The 26,979-nt window shown below is 40.8% G+C and overlaps 2 protein-coding genes across 2 annotated transcripts; one reads left to right on the top strand and one right to left on the bottom strand.

Annotated features, from left to right (window-relative positions):
• Nucleotides 1-30: 30 nt before the first annotated feature.
• On the top strand, nucleotides 31-11,910 carry trim46a (tripartite motif containing 46a). The gene is made up of 12 exons (XM_085177109.1): nucleotides 31-631; nucleotides 1,394-1,652; nucleotides 2,136-2,283; nucleotides 3,041-3,239; nucleotides 3,318-3,464; nucleotides 3,557-3,652; nucleotides 4,048-4,301; nucleotides 4,389-4,510; nucleotides 4,608-4,937; nucleotides 5,590-5,819; nucleotides 5,936-6,003; nucleotides 7,170-11,910. The coding sequence occupies exons 1-12, from the start codon at nucleotides 572-574 to the stop codon at nucleotides 7,615-7,617; spliced, it is 2,361 nt and encodes a 786-aa protein (XP_085033235.1). The 5' UTR covers nucleotides 31-571; the 3' UTR covers nucleotides 7,618-11,910.
• Nucleotides 9,014-25,161, bottom strand: slc50a1 (solute carrier family 50 member 1). The gene is made up of 6 exons (XM_085177111.1): nucleotides 24,965-25,161; nucleotides 24,589-24,666; nucleotides 24,393-24,516; nucleotides 24,144-24,305; nucleotides 18,728-18,847; nucleotides 9,014-18,609 (listed from the first exon to the last, which is right to left on the bottom strand). The coding sequence occupies exons 1-6, from the start codon at nucleotides 25,030-25,032 to the stop codon at nucleotides 18,502-18,504; spliced, it is 660 nt and encodes a 219-aa protein (XP_085033237.1). The 5' UTR covers nucleotides 25,033-25,161; the 3' UTR covers nucleotides 9,014-18,501.
• Nucleotides 25,162-26,979: the final 1,818 nt, after the last annotated feature.

Raw genomic sequence — 26,979 nt, 5'->3', positions numbered from 1 at the left:
TTGCCATCTAATGGCAAAACGAAAAACTGCCACCAGCATATGTATGAACATATAAATACTACGGAGGAGCTGCACGTTCAAGGAGCTGGAGGTTTATTTCGAAAAACTGAACTGCAAATTGTTTTAAGCTGTTTTAGACACACATCCAGAATGCCATGCGTGAAAAACCCTATAAAATGCTGTAATTGTATAAATGTTAATATGTAATCGGACATTTTTATTTGAAGGTTTGTCTTACATTAAAATAAAATAAATCTAGCTCGAATATAATAGTGCCAAGTTCCATTCTAATTGTATTAATCGATGTTTGAGCAATGCGACTGTGGCAGCTGTAGCCTAAACCAGTACAAATCCCCCCTCCTCCCATCTGATTGCTACGTGGAGTGGACTCGTTGCTTTGAGACAGACGGCACTGAATCGGCGTGTGTGCAAAAACACACCTCTAGCACGGCTACATCAGGTCGAGGCCCGGGCTTGCCATACCTCGGTACGGTAACCCTGCTCAGCCTTTCTCCAGACGAAAAAAAGCCGATCCGTTATTGTATCGCAGAGGCATTTGCATCGAGGGAGTATGGCAGAAGCGGACTTACAAACCTTTACATCTATCATGGACGCGCTGGTTCGCATCAGTGTAAGTGTGACGCTCATTTTATTAGCCATTTTTTAACCATGTGTGCTCTTTTTAAAAGCGATCTGTTTACCACCTGTGCATTTACCTGTGGATCTTTTCCATATTGCACATATGTGCGCTGATGATGAAGGAATGTGTGGCATTTCTTCCTTTGGAAGGTTTTTTTTTTTTTTTGCATCTTGAATCAACGAGAAATGGCAATGCTCTAGCACTGTCGCTGGAAACGTAAAACGGGGCCACTATGACCACAAATGCATTAATTAAGTAAACAAAAAGTTCTAGTCAAATGAGTGTTTGAGCATTAAAACCAATTAAATATGTTGGCGAGTAGTAGGTTAAAATACTCGTGATGCACATGATGGAAAGATGCACGTTGTCATAGAAACGGGATGCTGCGTTTAAGTAGCTGCAGCAATAGAAAGGGGCCTCCAGAACCAGTAAAACTGATGCTGGTGGACAGAATGAGCAGAAAAATGCATTTTCATTTTACAGATTTAAAAATCTCACTGCTTTGTACTTCTCTGAGTTGTGTAAAGTGCATCTAATTTTTTTTTACAGGTAAAGCTAGATGAGTATTCAGGGGAAAGCTATTTATTCATCCACGTTGGCCTTCTCTGCTCTCTGTATATTCAATACCAGCCTCCTACACATTGACTATACATTATATCACAAGACACAGAATGTATAGAGCAGCCGATTCCTTATTTATTCTAGTGATTCAGCTGTTATTTAGTCTTCAGCCTCTTTCGTCCTCCTCTCCAGTCCAACATGAAGAGCATGGAACAGGAGCTGCTTTGCCCAGTGTGTGATGAGATGGTGAAGCAGCCCATCATCCTGCCCTGCCAGCACAGTGTGTGTCTGCTTTGTGCAGCTGAGGTGTTGGTACAAAGAGGCTATCCTCCTCCAGATCTCCCTCCAGAGCCTTACTCACCATCCTCCACACCCAACACCCGATCCCCACGACAGACACGCAGACCTGCTCCCAGGACGCCTGATCGCCTGGAGCGGGTCCTTAGAACAGGTAAAGGAAATGGTTTGTGTGTGTGTGTGTTTGTGTTTGGCATTCAAATGAACAAGGATGATGTTGACGTGGCATGATGTCACTGTCCTCTCAGAGTGTCATAGATGATTTAGCAGACACATCAGCATCCTGCCGCACATCCAGAGCTTTATGGATTCATCTAATGACTTATTTAAGTGTGTGTAGAGCAAGAAGATAGAGTCCGAGAGTCCTTCCCTCAAGGAGACACGAAAGGCAGTAAGCATCTGCCGAGCAGGTGTGTTGCCAAGGTGTCTATGTAAGCAAATAGCTTTTCCTGTAGAAGTTTATTTTTCATGATGATCTGCACAAATGTGGAGGCAAATTAGAGTTTTGCTTCCTTCCTTTTCTCACTAGTCCGCCTTTGTTAAATTCCTCATAAACTATCTCTAAAAACCTTGCTTTTTATTCTTCTCTGTCTGTGTTTCTTTCCTTTTTATCCCCATACCTGCATCACTCTCCCAGTGTGTGGGACATACCCAGGGCGACGGCGGAAGGAGACCCATCCCCCCATGCTGTTTCCCTGTCCTTCCTGTCAGCAGGATATAGAGCTCGGGGAGAAAGGCCTGACAGACTGCCTTCGCAACCTCACCCTGGAGCGCATTGTGGAGAGGTGTGTATACGCACCAACCCCATGAATATCATATATGTGCTGTAGCATCACAACCTCAGGTCAGGCTGAGAAAGAGCAGACACCTTTTAGCTCCCCCATGCATGTCACCTGTCGCATTATAAGAGCTGTAATAGTTTTGGAAAAGCACTCTAACCAATTGTGCAGGCAATGTGTAAAGGCAGCAAATGAAGAGTGAAGCCAGTGCTGCTTTATAAATGAGACAGGAAATCATTTGCTGGAAGGAGTTGCAATAATGATCTTTTCCTTTACTCTTGATCCAAGGCTGAGAGCAAAGTGCAGGGGCAGCTGTAAAAATGCAGTGCAGCATTTGTTAAACTGTTAATTTTTGTTTGGACTGAAACACTCCTCTGGCTTTTTAATTCCCCCACCCCTTATCAGTTCAAACAAAGGAGATCAAAGTGAGAGGAGCCGCTTCTGAAACAGTGAGACAGGGAGAGACACTTTCACACGCAGCAGTTTGTTGGGTGCCGCTGCTTCCTCCCCTAGAATCACTGCTATTGGTCGGGAAAGTGTGATGGTGCATGTTTTACTGTGCAGGATGCACTAACAAGGCAGCTGCTGGTGATGTATCCAGGTCAGCCAGTTGAAGAGTTGCCTTCCTAACTACTGAAAAAAGCAGGCCACAGTCAGATGAGCTCATTATTCCCATTTATTTTTTTTGTTGCTTTCTTTCTTTGCCGCTGCAGAATTATCACAGCCTTGCTCTTATCTCCATGTACACATGTCTGTCCTTTAGGTACAGGCACACAGTAAGTCTGGGCAGCGTAGCCATCATGTGCAGTTTCTGTAAGCCTCCCCAGTCTCTGGAGGCTACCAAGGGCTGCGCTGACTGCAAGTCCAACTTTTGCAACGAGTGTTTCAAGCTCTACCACCCGTGGGGAACGCCTCGAGCTCAGCATGAACACATTCTACCTACCAACAACTTTAGGCCAAAGGTTGGTCTCTGTTTTTATCTTCGCACATGATACAAAGTTGCATCTCTTCCAGTACATTAACCCACCTTTGTGTTATAGGTTTTAACATGCACAGAGCATGAGCAGGAGAGACTGCAGTGGTACTGCCGTACCTGCCAGAGGCTGCTGTGTCCACTTTGTAAGCTACGCCGTATCCATCATGGGCACAAAGTTTTGCCTATAGCACAAGCCTACCAGGCACTCAAGGTGATTTTGAGGGTGGTGGTAATATGTTTTTACTGTGCTACAGCCCTTGTGATTGCAGCATAGCAGTGTTAGCTTTCTATTTGGTTTTACAGGACAAGATTACCAAGGAAGTCAACTTCATTTTGGCAAACCAGGAGACAATACAGAGTCAGATCACTCAACTGGAGGCTGCCATCAAACACATGGAGGTGTGCTTCTCCTCTGCTTTGTTAAAGTAGCTTTTGGTCTTTGTACAGGTGCAACAGTATTTGCTAGGGCTTCAAATGCAATATTTTGGGGGTTCATTTTACATTTTTAGCAGAAAATATGTCATTGGGATATCAATACTGTCTAGATCTTACCTGCAGCTTTCTCCTGAGTTTCTCAGCAAAAAGATTTAATTATTTCACTGAATTTAGAGGAACTGTGATGCTTCAGTAAAATATGAATGAACTTCAGTTTAACTGACCACTTTCTTTTAACTACAATTGCAACACAATGTGTAAATGCCATTCCAAAAGCATCGTGATTTTTCCCTGAATAGCAACAGTATCTCCAATCTTTATTCTTTCCAGCTGTTTTTGCATCCTCTCTCTTTCTGCAGGCCAACAGCGCAGTGGCTCTACAGCACTTGACTCACTGTATCCATGAGCTGGGAGCGGCTGTAGCTGAGCGCCAGGGGTCTTTGACCTTGGCCTTGGAGGGATCCCGCAGCAGAAAGGAGGAGGCCCTGTCCTCTCAGGTCTTTGAGAAGCAAGGCCTGCTGGAGCAGGCCGGTCTAATGGTCTACACTCAAGAGCTGCTGAAAGAGACGGATGCACCCTGCTTTGTGCAGGCTGCGAGAATAACACACAACAGGTAAGAGATTCAGCCGTTTTCATTCAGTTCGATTTGTTACCTTTATTTGAATTTTCTTTAATTCCTTTTATTATCTTATTTCTCCAGGCTGGTGAAGGCTATAGAAAATCTCCAGTGTTTCTGTCTTGCTGCCGAGCCCTCCTTCAGACACTTTCACCTGGATGCATCCAAAGAGATCAAGATCATAAACAATTTGGACTTTATACAATGTGGGTTGTCAGCTTCTTTGTTCCTGCAATACATGGTATGTTAAAGAGTTAAAAATGAATAGTTTAACCTCCATATCTTTGCAATTTTTCTCCACAGCTCCACTGGCTCCAGTCATTGACACTCAGAAGACGTTAGCTTACGACCAGCTTTTTTTATGCTGGCGGCTCCCTCAAGACTCAGCTCCAGCGTGGCACTTTTCTGTTGAATACCAGCGGCGAGCAGGAGGAGCTGCGGCCACATGGGGTGGCATCAGATCCCCTAATTCGGCCACAGCTTGGCTGCGCATCGATGAAGTGAAGGGGACCAGTGCTGTGGTCGCTCGACTGCAGATGGACAGCGTGTATGTGCTGAGAGTGAGAGGGTGCAACAAGGCTGGCTTTGGAGAGTACAGCGAAGAGGTTTACCTCCACACTCCACCAGCACCTGGTAGGATGTGTACACACAGTTGTTTCAGTACAAAAAGTCTTCATCTTGCCACTCTTTTAATTAAATTCTAAGATTAACAAAAGCTGTTTTCCCCCCAGTATTCATATTGCCAGTACTCATTTTCAGCCAATTGACTAATCTTTGTTTCTTTTCTCTCCATCCCTTGATTTCCTCCATTCCCATTGTTTTAGTTTCTGCAAAAGCCTTCCTTTATTTGCTCTGCATTCCAGTGCCATCCCAGTCATACTAAATCTGCTTCTGTCTTATATGCCACAGGTCTGTTTTTCTGCACTTTCCAAAATCATTTGTGTTCGTACATTTTGTCCATTGTTCCTTTATGGTATTATTCTAAATAATATTCCATTCAAAAGTATTTGTCATTATAAACATATTTGAAAAGGTATATGTACACCAATCAAATTTTACTCTTTACCTTTATTGTTTTTCATGTTTTTGTTGTAAAGCCGTTTCTTACTATTCATCTTGAAAACAAAGTTTTCTTTTCATTTGTCCTTTATGCGTTTGTCTCATGCTCCTCTTAGCCCCTTTTTCATTTTCTATGCCTGAGCTGCAGGATCTAACCTTTCCTTCTTTCTGATTCCTTTCCTTTACCTTTCTTGTCATCTCTCTCCTTCTTTATCCTTCCTACCAGTCTTGAGTTTTTCTCTAGACTCTCGCTGGGGCTTGCATGCTGACCGGTTGGCACTGGGTAAAGGCCAAACCTACGCCCGCAGTGTGCCAGGCCTCTCCCTTCTGCAGGCTGCCGATCGCACACTAACATCTTGCCACTTGACCTCTGACTTACTGGTGGCAGACTTGGCTGTCACTCAAGGCAAACACTACTGGGCATGCTCTGTAGAGCCTAGTTCCTACCTGGTAAAGGTAAGAGAAAGTGTTGTCGATCATGTTGTGAAGAAGGCTTTTTAAAAAATCTTTTACATGCAGACTCACAATGGATGTGACCAAAGCTTCTTTCTTTTTGCTCCTCTCATTTGCAGATAGGAGTTGGGCAGGAGGCTAAGCTACAAGAGTGGTTCCATCTCCCTCAGGACATGGCCAGCCCTCGGTAACTAAACCTTACCCTTTTCAACTATCTATACATACATCGTCTTCTGCTTGTCCTTGTGAGGGTTGTGTTTGAGTTGATTTAAACTGATTGGTTTCCTGGCATGAACCCAGCTTTTAAGCATAGTGTTGAGGTCAGGGCTTTGGGAAGGCCGTTTTAAAAGCTTAATATTAGCCTGCTTTTTGAATTGCACAACCAGTTTAGATGTATGTTTGGGATTACTTTGCTGTTGGAGCACAAAACTGTGTCCAAATTTAAACCATAAAGCTGTTGATTTGAGGTGAAGTTGAAGAATTTGGAGGCAGTCCCTGTCTGTCATTATCTCATTAACTTTGTGCATTATTCCAGTACCACTGCTAGCGAAAAAGCCCCAGAGTTTGAAGGTGTTCATTATGGAGCAGGGGTGTCTTCCTCAGTTGGCACCCTCCATGGTGATGTAAAACTAGTTTTTTGCTGTGGACAGTGATGCTGCTGTTCCAGCAGTTTCCAGTTCATACCAGACTCGAGCCTCTGAGGTTCCTGAGTTGTTCCCAAACATGCTAACCAATATCCTCTCATCTGAGGTTGACAGTTTGGGTCTTCCCCATTCAAACTTACGCACACAACTCTTGTCATGTGAAGTCATTAAACATGTATGCTGTATAGTTATTCAATGCTGGAAAAATCATTAAAAGCCTCAAATTACCATGACATTAAGATCCATGATAGAAATAGGAGTGTCCTGTCACCTATATTTTGAGCTTCTTGCTGGTTGTGGCTGAGGTAGTAGAGCAGGCCATCTATTAGTTTCTATTATCAGAAACTTGTTGGTTCAGTCTCTGCCTGCTCGGTGTGCATGCTACAGTATTCTTGGGCAACATACTGAAAGAACTTAGATGGAAATGACTGTTTTTATGAAATGGTGAATGAGACATGTACTCAAGTAACTTTAAAAGCGCTAAATAAGAGCCAGTTCATTTGCCATTCAGTAACATGCCTTTTATTCAGATGGATAGGAGCCATGCCAGTAAATTAAATATATTTTTAACCACTTGGGGGCAACATAACAGCTTGTAAACACATGAATAACATTACTACTGTTGGCCACTGCTGGAAACAGCATTTTAAGTAGAAGAAACTGAATCAGGTCTACTCTAAGTTTTGCCCTTACCTCTGCTTCCTCCCAGCTGCGACCCAGACAGCGGCCATGACAGTGGGGCTGAAGATGGCCAGGACTCCCCTCCATTCTGCTTCCTCACTATGGGCATGGGCAAAATCCTGCTTCCTCAAGGACACAGTCAAACTCAGAGCCAGGGTGACAGCCAGAGCCATGGAGCAATGCACTCCCACAGTAGCAGCCATAGTAGCATGTCTCACCCTCACACTGCTCCTTTGCCACCTCGGCTAGGAGTGTGTCTGGATTGCGACAAAGGACGAGTCACCTTCTACGATGCCCACTCTTTGCGTATCCTATGGGAGGGACACGTGGATTGCTCCGCTCCGGTGTGTCCGGCATTTTGTTTCATTGGCGGCGGAGCCCTGCAGCTGCAGGACCTTGTGGCCAACCGGAGCATTGAGGAGCCACCACCTCGGAGAGTAACCATCCAAACAAGAGCAACGAATCTAAGTAAATAAACAGCTCAGAGATGAGTCTGTGAAATGATCCCAGGCAGAAAATGCTCTCTGGCTGAACTGTGACTGCTAAATACAGTTCTAGTTTTCCCTTCAGTGTGATCAGTATAAATATCTGATGTTCTTTTACAGTTGCACTTGGCCTGAATTGATCACATTTCTCTTTTGGCTCTTTTTTTTCTTATTATAAAAATTACTTTGGGATGCTACAACTAAGGACACTGTAGCCAAAGTGGTTTTAGACTATGCAGAATTCTGTTCACAGGATCTCCTCAATAATCTGTGTGCAACGCAAAAAAAAAAAAACTGCTCTCCCTTTACTTTTGGCTAATTTTTTCCCAGAATAATTGGATAGCATAAGCTGCATGCAGGTGTAACTAAGATTCATAACTTGCGTATATGCAGATAACTGACTGTCACCTTGTGAAAATAACTCAGATGTACTGTATGCCTAATTTTTTTTTTATCTTAAATTTTTATGTAGCGCCGGCAATGTGAATATAAAACAAAATTAGAGAATGTGAATTTTCTTCCGTAGTTGAATAAAAAGCTTCAGTTTTGGTTTTATATAGTCACTGTTTTGCATTTCAAAAGAATCGTGTGGCTTTTTGGCTGCGTAAACATGCTCACAGTTGCCTACTTTTTTTTGTGTGTGTGTGTGATTATAACACAAATCAAAGAAACCTGAAGGAATACTGTTCTCGTTATGCTGGCTGACATAACCATGTGAATACATTTCAATGTGTCACATTTTGAAAAGTTGGAAATGTTCATGGCCTGTTTGTGTCTTGTGTTTATGGTGTTTGAGTGATTTACACATAAGTGTTAATGATCAGGTAAATGAAGTGGATTACTGAGGAGACAAACTGAAGTACACTTTATAGTTCACTTTTCCTCCCTATACCTTTTGAAACCCACAATATTAGCCAAGTTACTTATTTCCTGTTATGTATCATTTAAATGCAAAGAGTTTACACTGTAGTATTTTCAAAATGACAGGCTCTGACTGTATTTTGATATGAATTTTTTTGTGGGTATGTGTGGGTGTGGCACCCTTTCTGTGGTATGTATGTGTGTGTATCCTGTCCTGTCCTGTCTTGAATAACTCGTCTATACCCCGTACATATGTTCCAGCACAGCACTTGAATGACTCGAGACTGTAGCATCTCAGAAATCAGAGTCCTCCTGATTTAGACTTTGCCTTGCTGGCAGAATGTTTCTATCAAGTCAAGAGAAAACAATAAAAGAATGGCAACTATGATGTGGAGTCACTTTGTGCTGAAAAATTCCCAACACAAGTATAGTACTGTGAAAAAGTCGTCAGGTATCCCTCGTTTCTTTTTATTTTTCTTGGAAAATGGGTGCAACAGTCTATTGAAACATCTGCAAATGTACATGGAAAGAATACAATAAAAACAGACGTTGTGCAATTCTAACAGCCACTGGCTGAAATGGAGCCAAAACCATGACACAGCCTCCACGTTGTTTTACAGATTACTGTATACACCGCTCCCCTGACCTCATCCGTGCATACTGACATCAACTGGAACCAAAGATTTCATATTTGGATTCATGACTCCATCAGACCTGTTTCAGTTCTTGTGTAATACAGCACACCTCAGCCTTCCCTTCCTGTCCTTGTAAATTGCTTCTTAACAGCCACCCTTCCACTGAAACCATTTCTGATGAGACTTCCATAAATAGTAAAGGACCAGATGCATCTCTCAGGACATGACTTTCAGATACTTTTCATCTAACCTAGATGGTTTTTAGGCCTTCCACTTCTTACTTATACTTATACAAATTGTCCAAAAGACACACAGCATACAAAATATTTACGGTTTTCAGCTAATATCTCTTCGCACTTAACCCTGTTGGTACAAAGATACTATTTTATGCCTGCCAAAACTGAATCTTTGCCTTTTTCTTTTCTTAAAAGAAATTCAGCTAAAGAAATGGGAACAACTGAAGTGTTTTTGCAACTAGCTACGTAGCAAAGACTTAATTTAAAATCGGTACTTTCTATATTGTATGCTGTGTGTAGACATAAGTTCTATAACTTATGATCAAACAAACAAACAGAAAAAAATCATCTGACATTGTTCAGGTACACAGGCTGGACTGCAAATAAGTGGAAAAGCAGCCAATGTCCAAAGAAAATCTTTAAAAGACTTTTATACAGCCTGAAGAGCTGAAGGTGCCCCAAACCACCCTTGATTTCTTCAACAAAATATGAAGAAATCAAGGGTGGCTTAAGAGTTTTTCACAGTATTACATATGTATATGTATCAGTAAATTATCTCTTTTCTCTGCCCTTGAGCACCACAACATGTGAACACAAAGATTTCTTTGTACTGGAGAAATCATAAGTAGATATGCATGACAATTTCCCTAGTGCTTCTTAACATTTTGTCATTCTGTCTTTTAAATTTGAATCCCCCCAAAATGAACTCACTTAAATTAAAGCATTTCATCAACAACTGACATGTTTTCATACAATACCCAACATTAACATAAACACAACTAGTGGTTCAATTGCTGCACACAATAAACACTTTGACTGACTGCAGACAGCAGAACAGTAGTCTCAGAGGGCTTACCAATACAAACCCTATTTGTTTGCATGTCATGGAAAAAAACGCCTCTCAGCGTGTGATGCCCCATTGCGTGTAAGGGCAAGTGTGCCAGGGCTGCTTAAATGGATAAAGTGGATGTTTTGTGCCACAGGGTTTAAATATAATCAGCCAAGACACACCTTTGGAAATCTGACACTAAAAGCAGCAGAAAGATTTCAACATTTGCATTATAGCATGTTAGACGGGACAAGGTGAGTGGGTTGTTTTTTTTAACAGCGTAGTCATCAAAGAAAGATATTTTCCAGAAAGGTAGATGACTTAGATACATCTTATGCAATCTCAAAATTTCTCTGAATTTGTCCTTGTCCTTTGACATCAGCAGCGAGCTGTTGCAATCAAACCAGAGCTGAAGCTCTTCCACTTCAGGAGCTTGCAGTATGGAATATTCAGCATTAGGGGGCAACATTGCATTGTCCAATTGTCCTCTTTTTTGTTTGGAAAAAAGTTCACAACAGGTGCACACTGTGTCAACACCGAGCTGTCTGGTCACAAATCTGTGATGACATGTCAGATAATGTTAGGTAATGGGAGCATTCAGCTTCTGTTTGGTTCACCTGAACCAATCTTTGTGGTGTTCATGCTGTTAGACCTGGAAGAATATTAATCTTGCTCGTATCTATCTCGTCTTTCTTTTTCTTCGTTTTGGCCACAACAGGAAAAAGAAAGAAAACCTCCCACAGGGCACAAATCTAAAAATCTACATTGACAGCACACTGTTTTCCAGTGAAGCGTTATACAGACACATTCTTGCTTTTTGTTTCCTGGTGTTTTTTCTCACCGCAGGCCTCTGTTTGCCCTGTGGCTTCACCATTTCTTAGCTACGGCTGAGTTTAGTGTAAAAGTGTTTATCAGAGAAAACCCCGCATCACAAAACTCTGTATCTGCACGTAAACACGTAACTGTGTCTCAACAGAAATTTGTTGTGATTTGTGACTCCAGGGGAATCAGTACGTAATCATGAATCATCTGCAGTATGCACCTATACCTGAAAAACCTGGAATTTGTTTTAGTAGAGATCTTAGGTGATAACAAGGAATTCTAACCCTCAGCTTAGCCCAGCTATTGTTAGTGACTAAAATTCTTATTAAATTCTTGTTTGTGTATCATACTAGGGGCAGGGATAGCTCAGTAGGTAGAGTGGTCACCCCATGATCGGAAGGTCGGTTTCGAATCCACTGAACGGCTACTCTGAGGTATAGCCGTGTATATATATGTATTTCGATTTGGTGTCAGCAAAACTATAGACAAAATGTGATGAAACTCACAGCAGGCTTGAGTGAATTATGTATTACAGTGAAGAAGTGTCATTTTGACATTAAAAATATAGATGAACTAGTGACTCCACGATATTTTTTGTCATTATAATTGTGCAGGGTTTCATCATAACTTGTCCATCTCGTGATCCTGATCAGAACAAAATATAGACAAATATTTTCCGTGTAAATCTATAACATTCTAAACACTGAAATATCTGAAAATATAACCGTCAACATCAGTGCCTAATTATGGAAAAATTACCAGTAAATTACAAAGAAATCCAAGCCTACAGTGTTCACAATAAAAATAAAAACAATTCAGATATTTCCGGGTCATAAATGAAACCACACAATTTTCCGCTGTCTTTGCCACACCTTTACAGTTCCTGCTAAAATTTTAAAAAGCCCTGTGGAGAGTTTTCTGAGAAGTAAATTTATGGTAGGAAACATTCTTAGATTTAAAAATATCTCAACACGTGTATGACAGGGGTCACCTTAAAGTGATCAGACTTGGCCACTTGAAGGTTAAAAGGCATTTTGATTTCTTTACATATTTGATATCACAAACTAAAAAAAAATAATGAAACAAAGTATCAGCTAAGTAAATATAGTTGTTTCATAACAGGTAATAATCTTAAACTGGTATGCAAACCTGAGATTTTCTGTTTACAGTTTACTGGGAATACTGTTAAAAATGCTGCCATGCAGAATAAGTTTCATATGCAATGAAATGCAGAAAACTTTCAAATGTGCATACAGTGCAAGAAGCTACAAAAATGTTTGCTAATGAAAGCACAGGCTCCAAATCCCCTGAACAGCTGTGTCTCCCGTTTCTCAGCATCTCTGCGCATCGCAGTGGACGCGTACATCGTACGTGCAACCACGCAGACATACACTCTTCCTCAGCTCCCTCAGAGGACCTCAGCAAGCTCCAACTGGTTGAAACTTTTTTCCCCTCAAAAAATAGAAAAATTAAACCAAATATGGCAACATTACAACTGGCACAGTAGGTTTGACACATTGGCGTGTCCCTGCACAGAATTCCACATGCACGTAATCAAATTCAATTCCACTTTCCAGCTGCCATTCAAAAACAGAACCAAAACCACACGCAGACACACAAATCTGTGATCCATCTGCACTCTGGATGGATGCCAGAAAGGGACGGCATGCTCAGACAGGACCAGTGCCCCACGGGTTCTCCAAGTAGTTACGTCTGTGTGTCATTTTTAGACCGGAAAAAACATTACCTCTTTAAAAAGTCATTAAATGTCCTATACCACCTGCTCGGCTTGTTTTTCTTCAGAAAATCTCACCTGCTTCTTCATATCCGGTGTACAGTATGAGTCATGTTTTACAAAGAAATAAAAACACGTAAATAAGTTATAAAACCACCAAAGGAACGACTTAAATTAAATGTTGTGCCTAAGACATCTGATGCCTCTGTTGTTGGGTCCACTGCTGTCAAGCACAGCTGGGGAGTCTCAGATATGTTCTGCCAGTAAAACAAGAGGATACCTGACAAATGATTTATATCAAAGGTGAAATGTGTATGTTCATCCATGCTGACAGGGTTTTGGTCCATGGGCTCTCCTCTGACAGCTTAATGACTAGCTGTCACATATCACTTCACTCCCAGCTCAAATTTTGAAGGGTGACAGAAGCAAGAGGGAAAGGAGGAGGAGGAGGAAGAAGGAGGAAGAAAAACAATCTGGGAGACAGAACACGCCGAACTACACTCAAACCCTTAAGACACACCGGAGGTTCTCCCTGTTAATCTTCAAGGTACAGAGCAAATGTCTTTCAGCAGCTGCTGGAAACAGTGAAAGAGCTTAGGAGTCACATTTGGCGTGTTACTCTGTGTGTGCATGTGTGTGAGATAAAGAGAGAGAAGAAGGAAGGTGGTCTCTGTGTGCAACCTACAATGTGGGCATTTTAGGTTCTTCAGCTGTGCAGCCTCCAGGCTCTGAGGAGAAAACGCTGATTATAAAGTCAAGGTGGAGACGCTGGTAAAATTGGGAACAGAAAACCACTTGCTGCACATGGCTCATCATAAATACCTATACCAACAACTGCACAGAAAGGGAAAAGCAGGCACACCAATAAAAACACTGTAACTGACAGTTTCAGTATAATTGGTAACCGGGTGAATTTTATAGTTGTCTTCTGCCAGTCAATGAGATCTGTTGCATGAAAATGCAACAGCATTTTTTTCCCCTTTGTAGTCTTATCCTTTCTGCTCTGCTTATATAACCTATATAAATCTTTGACTGTCAGATTCATGGAATTGACTTTCACTGCAGATGATCTGAGCGCGGGGCCACGGAGACAATTTCGAGGCGTGTAATGCAAAGCAGGAGGGAAACTGCAAAAGAATGCAAAGATGTGAGTAAGAAAAACAATGAGGGAAGAGACAGAGGAAAACACACAATGAAGATGAGGACAGAAAAAAAAAAGATGCCAGCATTGAGAAGAAAAGGAAGAACAGTAGTTGACCATGAGAATAAATGGATAAACAAGTAAAGGGAGGAGGATAACAGAGATGGTTGGGAAGGGTGAGGGGCTCACAGGAAAACTGAGAGAAGCACATTCCTTTTTCCCTCTTATTCCCTTCAAAACAGCAGCTGGGACAAGTGTGCTTTTACTGATGGCAGAAAGTGCACAAGCTGCTGACTACCTCCCAGTGTGCTGTGTGTATGCCTTGTGTGTGTGTGTGTGTGTGTTTAAATGCTGAGTGTGCACACTGTTTGGCTGCTGACTGCATGTTAGCAAAGACTTTGTTGTGTGTAATTACGGGGGAAACAAAACCCACAGATCAAAATTTGCCCATAACGACAAAAATAGACATCTGAATGCACACATGGTGTTTGCGAAGGAGAGGCTGTGGGAGTGTCTGTGTGAGACACAACATGCTGTAGTTGCTGTATATACAATGTGTATACGCCTATGTTTAAAAGGACATGGGCAAAAGTACAAGAGTCAGCTTGTGTGTGTTGTTTAAGGAGACAGTCTCTGTGACAGGAAACAGAGGGATCCTGTTTGTGAGTCGTACTCATTGTTCAGCTCCTCACCCCCTCCTCATCAACGCTACTACACCACACACACAAACGCGCTCATGTACACAAGATAGAGCTCGTTTTACTACTTGGCTGCCGACCAAAGACGTGTACTCATCAGCGTGAGGTCTGTGTTTTGATTTCCTGCCTCGCACTTAACACGTTGTCTCTTCACAACACAGCCATGGTTTCTAATTAGGGGTGTGTCTGGCCAGTCTGACTCCAACCATTGTTTTCTTCATCTTATTGATGTCTATCAGTTTTATACAGAAGCATGATTCCAGCTTCCAGTATTGCCATGTCTTCTCCACGACTCATCATTTACTGTTTCTCAAGATACCCCTTCTTCCCTTTCAGCCTTCATGACTAATTTCTACTCACAAAACTCCGACTTATTGTTCAACTCTGAGTCACTCGTCTGCAGTATCCTGTCACATGTTTCCTTTAAAATAATGTTTTTATAATTTACCACACAAGTAAAAAGCTCTAACAGCTTGACTTTAGGGATGGCAACGAATGGATTGCTTTAAACAGACCAATTATACATCATCATACACTCAAGATTCCCAGTGGATGAACTTGGTTTATCCTCTGGCATGTTTTGGACACACAAACTGTTTTATATACCTTCTGCATGTTGAAGGTTTTCTTTGTCCACCTTGGACAGGACTGGAAACCACTGTAGGTATGAAAGGTTTCACAGCATGAGATGAATTTGAGTGACTTTAAGATTTGGTGAGCTTTAAGTGTTCGTTGTTTGATTGCCTACACAGAAGACGGACGGAGTCAACGTGTCGTCAACCACTAGATGCATATTTATTTATTTACATTCATATTTTAGGGGCTTATTATTGGCGTTTAGGTTGCTGCTACAAATGCCACTAAGTTTGGTCATCAAACATTACGGGTTTAATGTACAGCTAATGTAAAATTTTACTCAGCATAACTGATGCCCAAACTGTTTTTAGACTGTTAAAGGCAAGAACAGCACAGACAGCATGAAGAAATATAGTTAGTGATAGTGGGGCCTAGCACACTTGATTGGGTTACACCACCTAAGAGCTGTTATAAAGTGAGAGAAAATCTAACAAGGACTTTTTTAATACTGTAAAGTTATATATTTTAACATGTATTGACATTCATGGAATTGCTACACATTGAAGAAGACTTTTTTAAAGTTTAGTGGACTGCAATGAAATGAAAAAAAAAAAGCATAATTGAAAATAAAGTATCTGAATTTTAGGAGCCGGGCCACGCCTCCGAACTTATCTATGTATGTTCCACCAAATCAACAAGATGTTCGTTCTCGTTTACGTGAACGTGATGTGTTTCTTTAAAGCCCTAAGATGTTTCTAAGTTACAAATCTTGCATAGATTATTATGCTATTTTAATATAAATAAAAACAAATAAGTCAAATGTTTTTGTCTCCTAAAGAGATTTGTGCCTAAGGTAATGAATACTCGAATCACACTGTTGTGAGATCCTGGTTCTAGATTCAGTTTTGACTTCTACAGCCAAGCATGGACAAGCATCAGTTTACATCAGTGAACTTTTACATCAATGCATTCAAAGCAGCTCCCTGAGGTCATGTGATCAGGACCTGCTGGCTGTGCAAAATACAAGGCTGAGGATGAAAGGAGACTTTTTTTCTGTCTTTAATTTTAGCATTTCATTGTAAAGCACTGTAATATTATTTTTATCTTGAATAAAATTGTATTTACTTTATTTATTTATTTACTTAATTGTTCCTGACCACAGGTTAAATTACTTATCGTGATAAAGCATTTATTTAAGAGCTTCTGAACGAGTGGTCCCACAGCAGTGAGGGGGCGTTATGTATCAGGCCATTTCTGCAACACTCACATTACTGAGCATTTAGCCAAATGTACAGATGTGAGAAAATAGGGAGGATATTAACTTCACCTTCAACCTGTTTTCTTATTCTCTACAAAACTAATTCTGCCACCTTTTGCATGTACAATCAATAACAGCACCATGAATGTTTTGGAGAGACTGTCTGAGAATGTGTGCTGTTATCTTTAGTTGTGTATCGATTGCATTAGGGAAACAAAAACAAGAAAAACTGAATTCCTAGATAGAGATCCGACAGACAATACGATACAAAGGCCAAATTGATTCATAAAGGTCAAAACTGGACTTAAAAAAAGGAAATCAGAGCGCTGGTGGAGGGTAAAGACACTCTATGCACATGTCCTTGTTGTGTCTCTCCATGAAATACTAGCAAACAATACTTAAAGAACTGTGCTACATAATTACAACCTATTAGAAGCCAAACCTAAATTTATCCGTGAAATTCCTTTATTCTTTTCCCACGCTTTACTACCTCCATCTCATTTATACATCCTTTCTTGTTGCTTTTTCACCTGCTGCTTATATTTCCCCCACGTTTCTTTCAAGTATATCTCATTTATCTCCCACCTCCAGTCTTCTCTTTGCCTCTACATAACACTCAGCTTCCAACACAATGCTGTCTTGTTGTTGTGCATGTGTGTTCTCTGTCAGGGGCAAGCTCTTTGAGCTCAGGAAGAGTGGTCCAAGTAGCATTCACGCGCACACACACATACACACACACACTGAGGATGAGAATCTCTGGCATAGCCTTTCCCACCGCTGCCCTCACTAAATCAACAGGCTCACACAAACAAGCTCATTCGCACTGCTGCACCATCAAACAGGCTTTTGTCTCTCCTGCACTGCCACTCCAATCATACACACTTACCTCGTCACATGCATGAAAGCTCATTACTGAACCCAAAACAAAACCTCCAAACTAAAGCACAAATTCCTCTACTTCAAAGGGTCAAGTACAGCCTCAGCAAGGAGAAAAAACAGCACACAGTGACAGTTACGGTAAAAAATTTTTATTGATATGGCACCTTTCATTATTTAATAATAAAACACATTGTTTGTCCAGCAGAAAATGGACATAAATTTCTTCCTTTACAATATTTTCCCTTTTTTTAATATAACTGTAACAAACTGCATGTGCTGTTATATATCCATTCAGGCTTTCAGGAAAGCTGGAGACTGTCATATGTGAGAGATGAGGTACACCCTGAAGAGGTTGCCAGTCTATCGCAGGGAAAAAGCTTAATTTATACTTCAGAGTCTAAAACATAAAACAGCATAGCCTAAGCAATTGGCTAACGCTGCTGTTAGCATTCGTACTTCTGTGTAGTGTGCCCGCAGAAGTCTGCAATTTCACCTCCAATACACTAGTTGGCAGTAAACTTTTAGTTTTGAGCTTATCCATTCTCTTCCAGTTGGTTCAATAACTGGCATTACATTTTACATTACATTTCTAAGAAGGTGCACATTGGTTAGGGTGCAGGGTTTAAGAAGAGTTTGTGATTATGACGTTATGGAGTAGATTTAAATCAGAGGTATAAATCCCACTAAACAGAGAAACCAACAACCAGTTACCCTCACATTCACAACTATCGCCAATTTAGAATCCCCGGTTAAACAAATGAGTGCATCTCTGGACTGTGGAAGGAAACAGGCCAGAGCACCCAAAGATCAACTCCACAAGAAAGGCCCCAGCTTGCCAGTGCATCCAAACCAGCACCTCTCTGCTGTGAGGCAACAGTGCTAACCACTGTACAATATATACGTTTTTAACCTCTAAAAATTCACATAAATCTTTAATGGCAAACATTACCTAAAAGAAGGCACTTAGAGACACACAGAGAGACACGTGGTCACATGTCTAACAACTATCCGCAGAACAGTAACAGTTGAATCATATTAAAGACATCATGAAATTTACTCTCAGCTGAGTAAAAGTCCTCATTATTCTTCCCCCCCAAAAAGTAAACAAAACACTTTACACGTCGAGTCACTCGGTGAGTTTGTTCCAACATGTAACTCTAAAGCTTTGTTGCCAACCGTGAAGATGAATTTTTCAACTGTCAACATCATATGTGCACGGGTTTGTAGGAAGGCGAACCTTGATTGACTGACGCAAATTTCCAAAATAGATAAAATCTGATGAGGCTAGTGAAAATACCAGGTGTGTTTGGAACCTGGAAAACAAGCAAAACAAGGAAGAAGAAGAAAAAAAAACATGTTATCGCTTCAATCCTCACACAACACTGACAGCTGAGTTTACAGGTATGGAAGTGTGTATTCATGATGTCTTACCACAATATAGTAGTCGCTCAGCTGAAGGCCGTAGAAGACCCAGGAGGTTGAAGTGAAGAAGGTGGCTACAGTCAGAGGGAAGGACAAGCACTGCACGTTACCACTACGCACGATCTCTACCTGCAAAGGCAGAGAGGAAGAGGGATGCCATTAACATACACTTCAAAGCTGGATTATTACAGTTTTTAATATTTACAAGGGATCGAATTACCAACTGCTACATGAAAGGTGCTTTCAGTGATGACCCCTGAGAGAGAGAATTACTCTATTCAAATATCAACATACCAACATGCCTCTTCAGAAATGCTCTCTATAGACGTTCCCACAGCTACATTGTCACACACTTCCAATGCCGGAAGGAGTAAGTGTGCACTGCTTTGCCCACATTTTAACTATTGTGTCGTGCGCCACTTTCTGACTGGCAGACTCTTCATGCTGCTTTTAAAAGGGGCCATTTGGAAGTGATGTAAACACTGGGTACTTCTAAAGTGGTCAGATGACACACTGTACTCCATTTTATTTGAAGGTACTGAAACCCAAAAGAGAACTTAACTAAAGTGTTGATAACTCAGTGCAAAGGAAACCTATGAGTGTTTTAAATTAAGAGCTTAGGCAGTAAATTTACATTTATACCTTTGTTTTACTTTCACAATATATTTAGTTGTCCTCTGGGTTAGTTTAAAGTATACATTATCTGGCTGCTTGTTGGAGTTTTTTTTAAATCCAATTTTTGCTTAGAAATTTCACCACATTCCCAACCTGTAATTTAAAAAAAACAACAATGATCTTTAAGCAGGCAGCTTTGGATTTTAAGTAATTTGTGCAGTGCCTACATCATTTTATATAAACTTTAAGCAGAAAACATAATGGAACCAAAGGGCCAGGGAACACACAAGACAGAAACTGGGAATAACAGGAAGACAGATGAGGGAAAGAAAGGCAGGAAGCTGACTGGGGGTCATTCGGTGCTGTGAGGCAGATGGAGGGAAGGAGACAAACAGGATAGAAGACGGAACCAGAAGATCAAATACAGTGACAAAAGGAAAGGGCGAGAACAGGGGATTTATCCCTTCACTGCATAGCTGCACATGCAGACTGAGATGATGTGAGCAGATGAATTAAAGCGAGCAGCTGCTGCCAGTGCAGTGGGTTCAACGAGGAACACATTCAGGAAATGAGACTGAAGATATGAGGTTCCTATTGTAGATACTAAACACAATCAGTGTTATCATGAATACAGTGAGGTTACTATGAACTGTAATGCATGTACACAATCACCTGCCACTATATTAGATACACCTATATAAATGCTTATTAACGCAAACATCTAACCAACCAATCATATCGTAGCAACTCAGTGTATTTACCCACGCAGACATTATCAACATGACTGCTGAAGTTCAAACTGAGCATCACAGTGGGGAAGAAAGGTGATTTAAGTGACTTTGAATATGGCATGGTTGTTGGTGCCAGACAGGGTGGTCTGAATATTTCAGACTCTGCTGATCTTCTTGGATTTTCCCAAACAACCATCTCTAAGGTTTGAATGGTATGAGAAAGAAAATTCCCACTGACTGGATATTTTCTCGGAGTGCCTTGTTGATGTCAGGAGAATGGACAGACTGATTTGGGCTGATAAGAAGGCAACACCCATTACAACCAAGGCACGCAGAAGAATATCTTTAAATGTAAAACATGTCGAACCTTATGTCAAAGGTTCAAGCTGGTGGGGGTATAACAGTGTAGGGGAGACTTTCTTGTACCCTCTGGCCACCTTGGAATCAATTAAGGATTTAATCACCATAGCCTGCCTGAGTATTGTTGCTGACCATGTCCATCCTATGATCACAGTGTGCCCACGGCTGCTTCCAGCAGTATAACACCCCATGCCACAAAGTTTAAATCATCTCAAATTGCTTTCTTAAAGATGACAATGAGTTCACTGTACTCCAATGTCATCCACAGTCACCAGATCTCAAACCAATAGTACATCACAGATGTGAAGCCAACAAATCTGCAGCAACTGTGTGATGCTAACATGTCAATATGGAGAAAGATCTCAGAGGAGTATTTCCAGCACCCTGTTGAATCTATACCATGAAGAATTAAGGCAGTTCTAAAGGGAAAAGTAGGACTGATATGGTATTAGCAAGGGGTACCTAATAAATTGTTCAGTAAGTCTATATTGCAAAAAGGTTTACCCAAAAAAAAAAAAATCTTCCTAGTAGCAGCCATTAGTTCAACTGATTATTTAACTCGCTGCTGCAAGGTTAGGTTCAATAGAATCTTTTAAATAAATGTTTTGAAGTGACTCACAAATATGTAAACAATGTAACACTATTAATGCTGTGCTACATTACAGAAAAATATGACCACACTAACAAGCCTATAATATATGAATTGCACAAGGGCAAGCACTGTGTGGGCTGCCTGTTAATGGAAAAAGCAATAATGATTCTGAATGAGCGGCAACAACCAGCAAGGAGTCCGCTACCAGTGGAGTTTCAAGTTTCAAATAGTATACTATGCTGTTTGAGGTTGCCACGTAGTAGAGGAGTATTTGCTTCGTGGGGCTGTTCTTTACCCTCTCAACTCTTTAGATTTCCTGCCTGACATTTCTAATCTATTAACTGCAGGCACAAGACATGAAACTGACTGTCCTTGTGTGAGCGAGTGTCGTCATTCTGAGTTCACTGTGGAGGTCGACCAACCAATCAAACACTTTGTTGATTACGACACTTTTCATCTACTAACTTTTAGTTGAGGGGGGAGGTGTGCAGTAAAGCACACACAATATATGCTATTAAAGATCTACTTTTCTGATGCCTCTGGTTGAAGGAAAGTCATTTTGAATCCAACCACCTGTCAAATGACTGTTTTTAGTGTAACACCCAATTGTTGAGATGTTCTCATGTAGTACAGGAACGTCTGGACTTATGTGCAAATGTTCTTCAGTAGTTTGGATAGAGATATTGTTGTTGCTCTGAGCGAGAATTGTTATAATAGCTGTGGCACACCACATGGCTCTGGCTGGAAATGCTTCCCCTTGGGTGTATCATCAGGAGACATGGCACCAGTTTTTAGATAGATGTTCATCGTAATCTGCTATGCTGTATCATAATACAAGTCTTACTGATGCCCCCACTGAGGCTTTGATGGCTTAGCTCTTTCACGTGTTAGCCAAATGTGTTAATAATGACACCACAGAGACACGTCTTCACTGTTGTAAATATTCAGTTTGATTTAGGGTACTGCCTGGGTTGAGTGTGCAGAAGGCAGAGCACATGACACTGACTCTCATATCAGTGAAAACAGATGTTACATGGACTTTGATCCTGGCAGATTAAATACTGTTTAACGCCTGATCAGACTCTGCTGGGTTTTGCATTATCACAAGAACCTCCTTTGGGTAAGTTCTAAGAAAGCTCACAGGTGCCGTGCATATGTAAGATTGGCATATGTAAATCTTTTAAGACTCAAAGCCAGTCCCATTTCTGGGCTCCTCGAGGACCTCAGAGTTTGTGGGGAGATTAAAAAAAAATTACTTTACAAAATGACTTTTGCCCCCAGTGGCTGACTTTATATAGTGCAGAGGAAGGGAATTAATTTTCCCAACAGAAACTGGGACTGTTTTTGAAGGGTCCAAAATTTGAACTCAATACTAATTGTATATCTTTATAAGCTTATTGGTGCAGCCCTATACAGCAGTCCCAGTTTCTCATATGGCTTTTTGCAAAAATTAATTTCCCCCCAATCTAGTGTTTTTATTATGTCCTGAAAAATATGATTAATGGATATGAGGATTATGTAGTAACATATAGAACAGGCTAAACTGGAAAGGATGGAAAACCGAAACGAAACAAAAGTGAAAACAAAAACAAAACTAGAAGAAAAAAAACATTTACCAGCCAAGCCCATCACCATTTACTGGAAATGAAGCAGCAAACTGCAAACTGACTTCATTAACTGAACAAAAATAGTATCCGTTTGGTATGCTATTAATTATCCCCATATTAGCAGATAATATCAGATAATAATGCATACTAGTTTTTATAAATATTTTTGGCAAGTCATTTTCTGATTCTACTTCATTTGAAAAACGCTGAGGTTATTATATTTCACACTAAGCTCTGGATGGCTTTACTTTGGCCTGTAGTAACACTGTGAGGAATCCTAGAGTAATTTCTTACCAGGACATTGCCTTCAACCGTGCACATTAAACAAATACCATGTACGTTAAACAAATAACATTGCTTTCTTTAGTCTTTGCAATATTGCTATGAGTAAAATGAAAAATGTTCTGTTTCACAGTGATGATGAAACTTTAGTCCACACATTCATTACTTTGAGGTGTGACTGTTGTAATTCCTCATTATCAGGATGTTCTAAAAGATTCATGAACACAGCACCTGTTAGAAATCTTTCTAACTATGAAAAATAGAGCACTGGTGTCCCATATTACATGTTTTTCAGCGGCTCCCTGTTGAATCCAAAGTTTTATTAAAATGCCATCTTCTCATGTGAAAGTCCTAAATGATCAAGCCCCATCATATCTTCCTCACAGACTGCTAGCTGACTTGTGGTTCCTGGGGCATTTTTTTAAATACTTTTTTTGGCCTTCTTCAGCATTATTTGATAGACGCAGTGAAGAAAGGACAGCGAGAAGGGGAGAGACATGCGGCCGCGGGTCGGACTTGCACCCAGGCTGACCGCTCTCAGCCGTATGGGTTGCCTGCTCAATGCACTGAGCTAAACCAGCCGGGTTCCTGGAGCAAAAGTAGAATGGGAGACAGATTCCTCAGCTTTTAAGATTCTCTTATGTGGAACCAGCTCCCAGTTTGGGTTGAGGAGACAGACACCCTCTTTACCTTTAAGATTAGACTTTCCTTTTTAACAAAAAAATTGTTTGGCTTTTAAATCAAAATGAGTTCTGAGTACTTTTAAATGTGTTTCGGGTTTCCTTTTTTTTTTAACTCTGTCATTAACTCTGTTTTATCCAATTTGATTACTTTATTCGTAAAGCACTTTTGTTGTTTTTAAATGTGCTAAAAAGAAAAATAAACTTCACTTTTTGATAAAGATTATAATTAGGGCTGGAGCCCTTAAGCTGCATCAACATAGGAAGCGATTCGCAGCATTGTGGAAATCGACTCGCTTGCTGTGTGATGTCTTCCTGTTAAAAAGACAGTTCTTCCTTCCCACCCTTGCTGTTAGTAGGATTTTCTCTCTACTACTAAAAGTGTTTAACTTTACAATATAAAACTCATTAAGACGAGTTTTTTGGTACCATTATCCAAATGTAACTGATTTCCAGATCATGTTCTGAAATATTATTCAGTTCAGTGAGAGAAAACAAACACAGGCGACGTTCTACATGCTGCCTGTATGTTGTGTTTGTCTGTGGTGTGAATTGTACCAGGTCGGTGAGCGGTGACAGGTACATGCTGACGGTCACCACGCTGCAGGTGAGTCCCAGGTGGCTGAGACGAATGTCTCCATCAGTAAGAAACATGGTGAAGTAGAGCCAACCGCAGATCAGTACAATCCCTGCTGTGAGGGTCTGGGAGGACACTAACCTCTGAAACCAACAAATACAGAGACAGATAAATTAAAGATCCAGCTGCAAGTAAGGAGAGTGCTTTATGACAGGTCTGACTATGCTGACCCTCTGCTTCGTGTAGCGGAAGTACATGATGATGTAAAGTATCTGGAGAAGAGCACCAATGATGTTGACCAGGATAATCGTCTGATCTCTCTTCAGAATCCCATAATACATCCAACCAAGGTTACTATAGAAACAACAGGAACATTAGTGATGATGCATCACAGTGAATTATGCAAAAGCGGAAAGAGAAACTCACTTGAGGCACGTGGTGAGGAAAGGGAGAAACTGGATATTGTCTGTACTTTTGGATTCTCGCATCTTTTTCAGGTCGGTCCTAGAAACACACACACACGCATGGACATACACACACACAGAAAGAATAAAAAACAAAAGAATAGACTGGAGATGCTAATAGCAATTTAAACCAATAACTCCATGTTTAGTGTTAGTACTTTCTCGCATTCCTTCACTATAAAGTTGTTGTGATGCTACCAAGTGCAAGCAGTTCAGAAAATCTCCATCCTGTCTCAGTGGGATCTTGCTTTCTTCGTACTTTCTCCCATCATTACACAGTTAGAGCAGGAAGTAAGATAAAACATAGATGCATGCAATTAACGATCATTTAAACTTACAGTCCAGTCGAGAACATCCCGACTGTGAACACGATGCAGGCCCATGACAGAAGCGACAACAAATCCATAGAGCGGGGGAAAAATACTTGCTTTGTCTCCTTTTAATCACAAACTCTTAAACTGCCTGAGATGAAAGGTAAATATAACGACGCGGACGCTCTCACTGTATTTCCGTATTTGCAATCAGTGCCCTCCTGGTTCCTGTCTTCTGATTGGCTATTGGCTCAAAGGGCTGGTCCAATAGGGTGCTGAAACGATAAGAAACGTAGCGCTGGACGTAATTACGTTGCAAGAATTTTAAAGGTCCAGCGAGCTGGATGATGACGAGTGACTGCCAGAGGGACACGGATGTGGGAAAGCTCATGGCACTCATACAGTTTATTCTAAGCTTTTCAGCAGTCAGCGAGCATGAAAACATTCAGTGTTTTCCGACCCGGAAGTCTCCGATTTTACACACGCATTTAACTTTATATGTCTTCTGTGGGTCTGTAATTGACTTTGGATTTTATAAATATATAACCCGCCAGTTATACAGCAGCAACTGAATGCATGTATGCATGTAGACACGGCCAAGACCTGCGGAAGTTCAAAGTGAGCATCAGAATGGGAGGGGCGGATAATTTACGATGATTTAAGTGTGATGTTCAAGGTTTTGAACATAAAACTTTTGTAGGTGACTTGTCTGATCTGCTAGAATTTGACCACACAACCATCAGTAGGGTTTACGGAGAAGCTGATAGGAGAGCAGAAAAGCAGGTCTAAATCTCTAAATACACAAACTTCAAACTTTCAAGCGTATAAGCTTCAGCAGCAGAAGTCTACACCAGGTGCCACACCTAAGAACAGACAACAGAGAGTACAGTTCACATGGGTTCACCAAAATTGGGCAACAGAAGATTGGAAAATGTTGTCTGCTCTGATGAGTTTTAATTTCTGCTGCAATTTCCAGATGATAGGGTCAGAATCTGGCGTAAACAGCTTGCAAGCATGGATCCTGCCAGCCTTATATCATTGGTTCATGCTGCTGCTGGTGGTGTAATGGTATGGAGACATTTCTTTGCCAGAACACCCTGACTAACATCTGAGCTTTGTTTAAGCACCGCAGCTACGTGAGTATTATTGCTGAGCATCTCCATCCCTTCATGACTACAGTGAACCCATCCTCTGATGGCTGCTTCCAGCATGTTGACCCTCAAAGTCACAAAGTAAAAACAAAGATCAAGTAAAATAAGCACAAAAAAATAAATAATTAAAAAGGCTTTAAAATATGAAAATTGTCTTGACAGCTGATAATTGTGGTTTATTAAAGTCTTAAATTTGATAAGTGGGGGTTTTGCTTGTGCAATATCAATAACTGTCATTTGATCTGTAATAAGATGTCCAAGATATTTGAGCCTAATACAGACACTAAGATTATTATCAGACGGCATTAAAATCAAGATTAGGAAATCTTAGATGTTTGTCCTCTTTGGGTCTGCAAACCACGACAAGACTCTTTAAAAAGCTGTATTAGATGTCAGGTTTCACACCATAAACAGAACATTATAACTGGAACAGTACAAATCGTGCACCCACTTTTACAAGCTTTCAACATCCCAGAAAAATCATCAAGCATTCGTACAGTTGTTATTAAAGGGACGCTGAAGATACGGGTTCTCCAAATGAAAAGATCACACTGAGAGCAATTTGATGTTTTCATTTTTTGTTATATCTCACCTTGTGGAAGTATAACACTAAGCTGATGCACAGAATAGGAAAATAAGGCAAGCTTTTCCACTGCTTCACATAACAAATCAGTCTTTCTTTCCAGTTCCTCCTTTCTGTGAATCACACATTCGTTTTTCACCCTGTATTCCAGTAGCATAGTCAAAAAAGAAAACCCAACTATTACCCTATGATAAGAAGAAGAAGGAGAAAAAAAGCGTCTCATCATTACATCATTGTTCCAATCCCACATCACATGCTTGTAGCTTGATTTCACACAGAACAGTCAGTGTGTGGATCCAGGCAAATAT

Source organism: Neolamprologus multifasciatus, chromosome 11 (genome assembly GCF_963576455.1).
Source record: "Neolamprologus multifasciatus chromosome 11, fNeoMul1.2, whole genome shotgun sequence".
NCBI classification, from domain to species: domain Eukaryota; kingdom Metazoa; phylum Chordata; class Actinopteri; order Cichliformes; family Cichlidae; genus Neolamprologus; species Neolamprologus multifasciatus.
The sequence above is the reverse complement of the archived record's forward strand: the minus strand, read 5'-3'. Positions and strand labels throughout refer to the sequence as shown.

What these genes read in the sequence shown, in the direction of transcription:
- slc50a1 (XM_085177111.1), bottom strand. Translation starts at nt 25,032, where the DNA reads ATGGATTTGTTGTCGCTTCTGTCATGGGCCTGCATCGTGTTCACAGTC. An exon ending in TCCGCTACACGAAGCAGAGG is followed by an intron (nt 24,306 to 24,392) that starts GTCAGCATAGTC and finishes TGTTGGTTTCAG; the next exon opens with AGGTTAGTGTCCTCCCAGAC. An exon ending in TGTCACCGCTCACCGACCTG is followed by an intron (nt 18,848 to 24,143) that starts GTACAATTCACA and finishes CTGCCTTTGCAG; the next exon opens with GTAGAGATCGTGCGTAGTGG.
- trim46a (XM_085177109.1), top strand. Translation starts at nt 572, where the DNA reads ATGGCAGAAGCGGACTTACAAACCTTTACATCTATCATGGACGCGCTG. An exon ending in GGAGCGGGTCCTTAGAACAG is followed by an intron (nt 1,653 to 2,135) that starts GTAAAGGAAATG and finishes TCACTCTCCCAG; the next exon opens with TGTGTGGGACATACCCAGGG. An exon ending in CTGCCATCAAACACATGGAG is followed by an intron (nt 3,653 to 4,047) that starts GTGTGCTTCTCC and finishes CTCTTTCTGCAG; the next exon opens with GCCAACAGCGCAGTGGCTCT.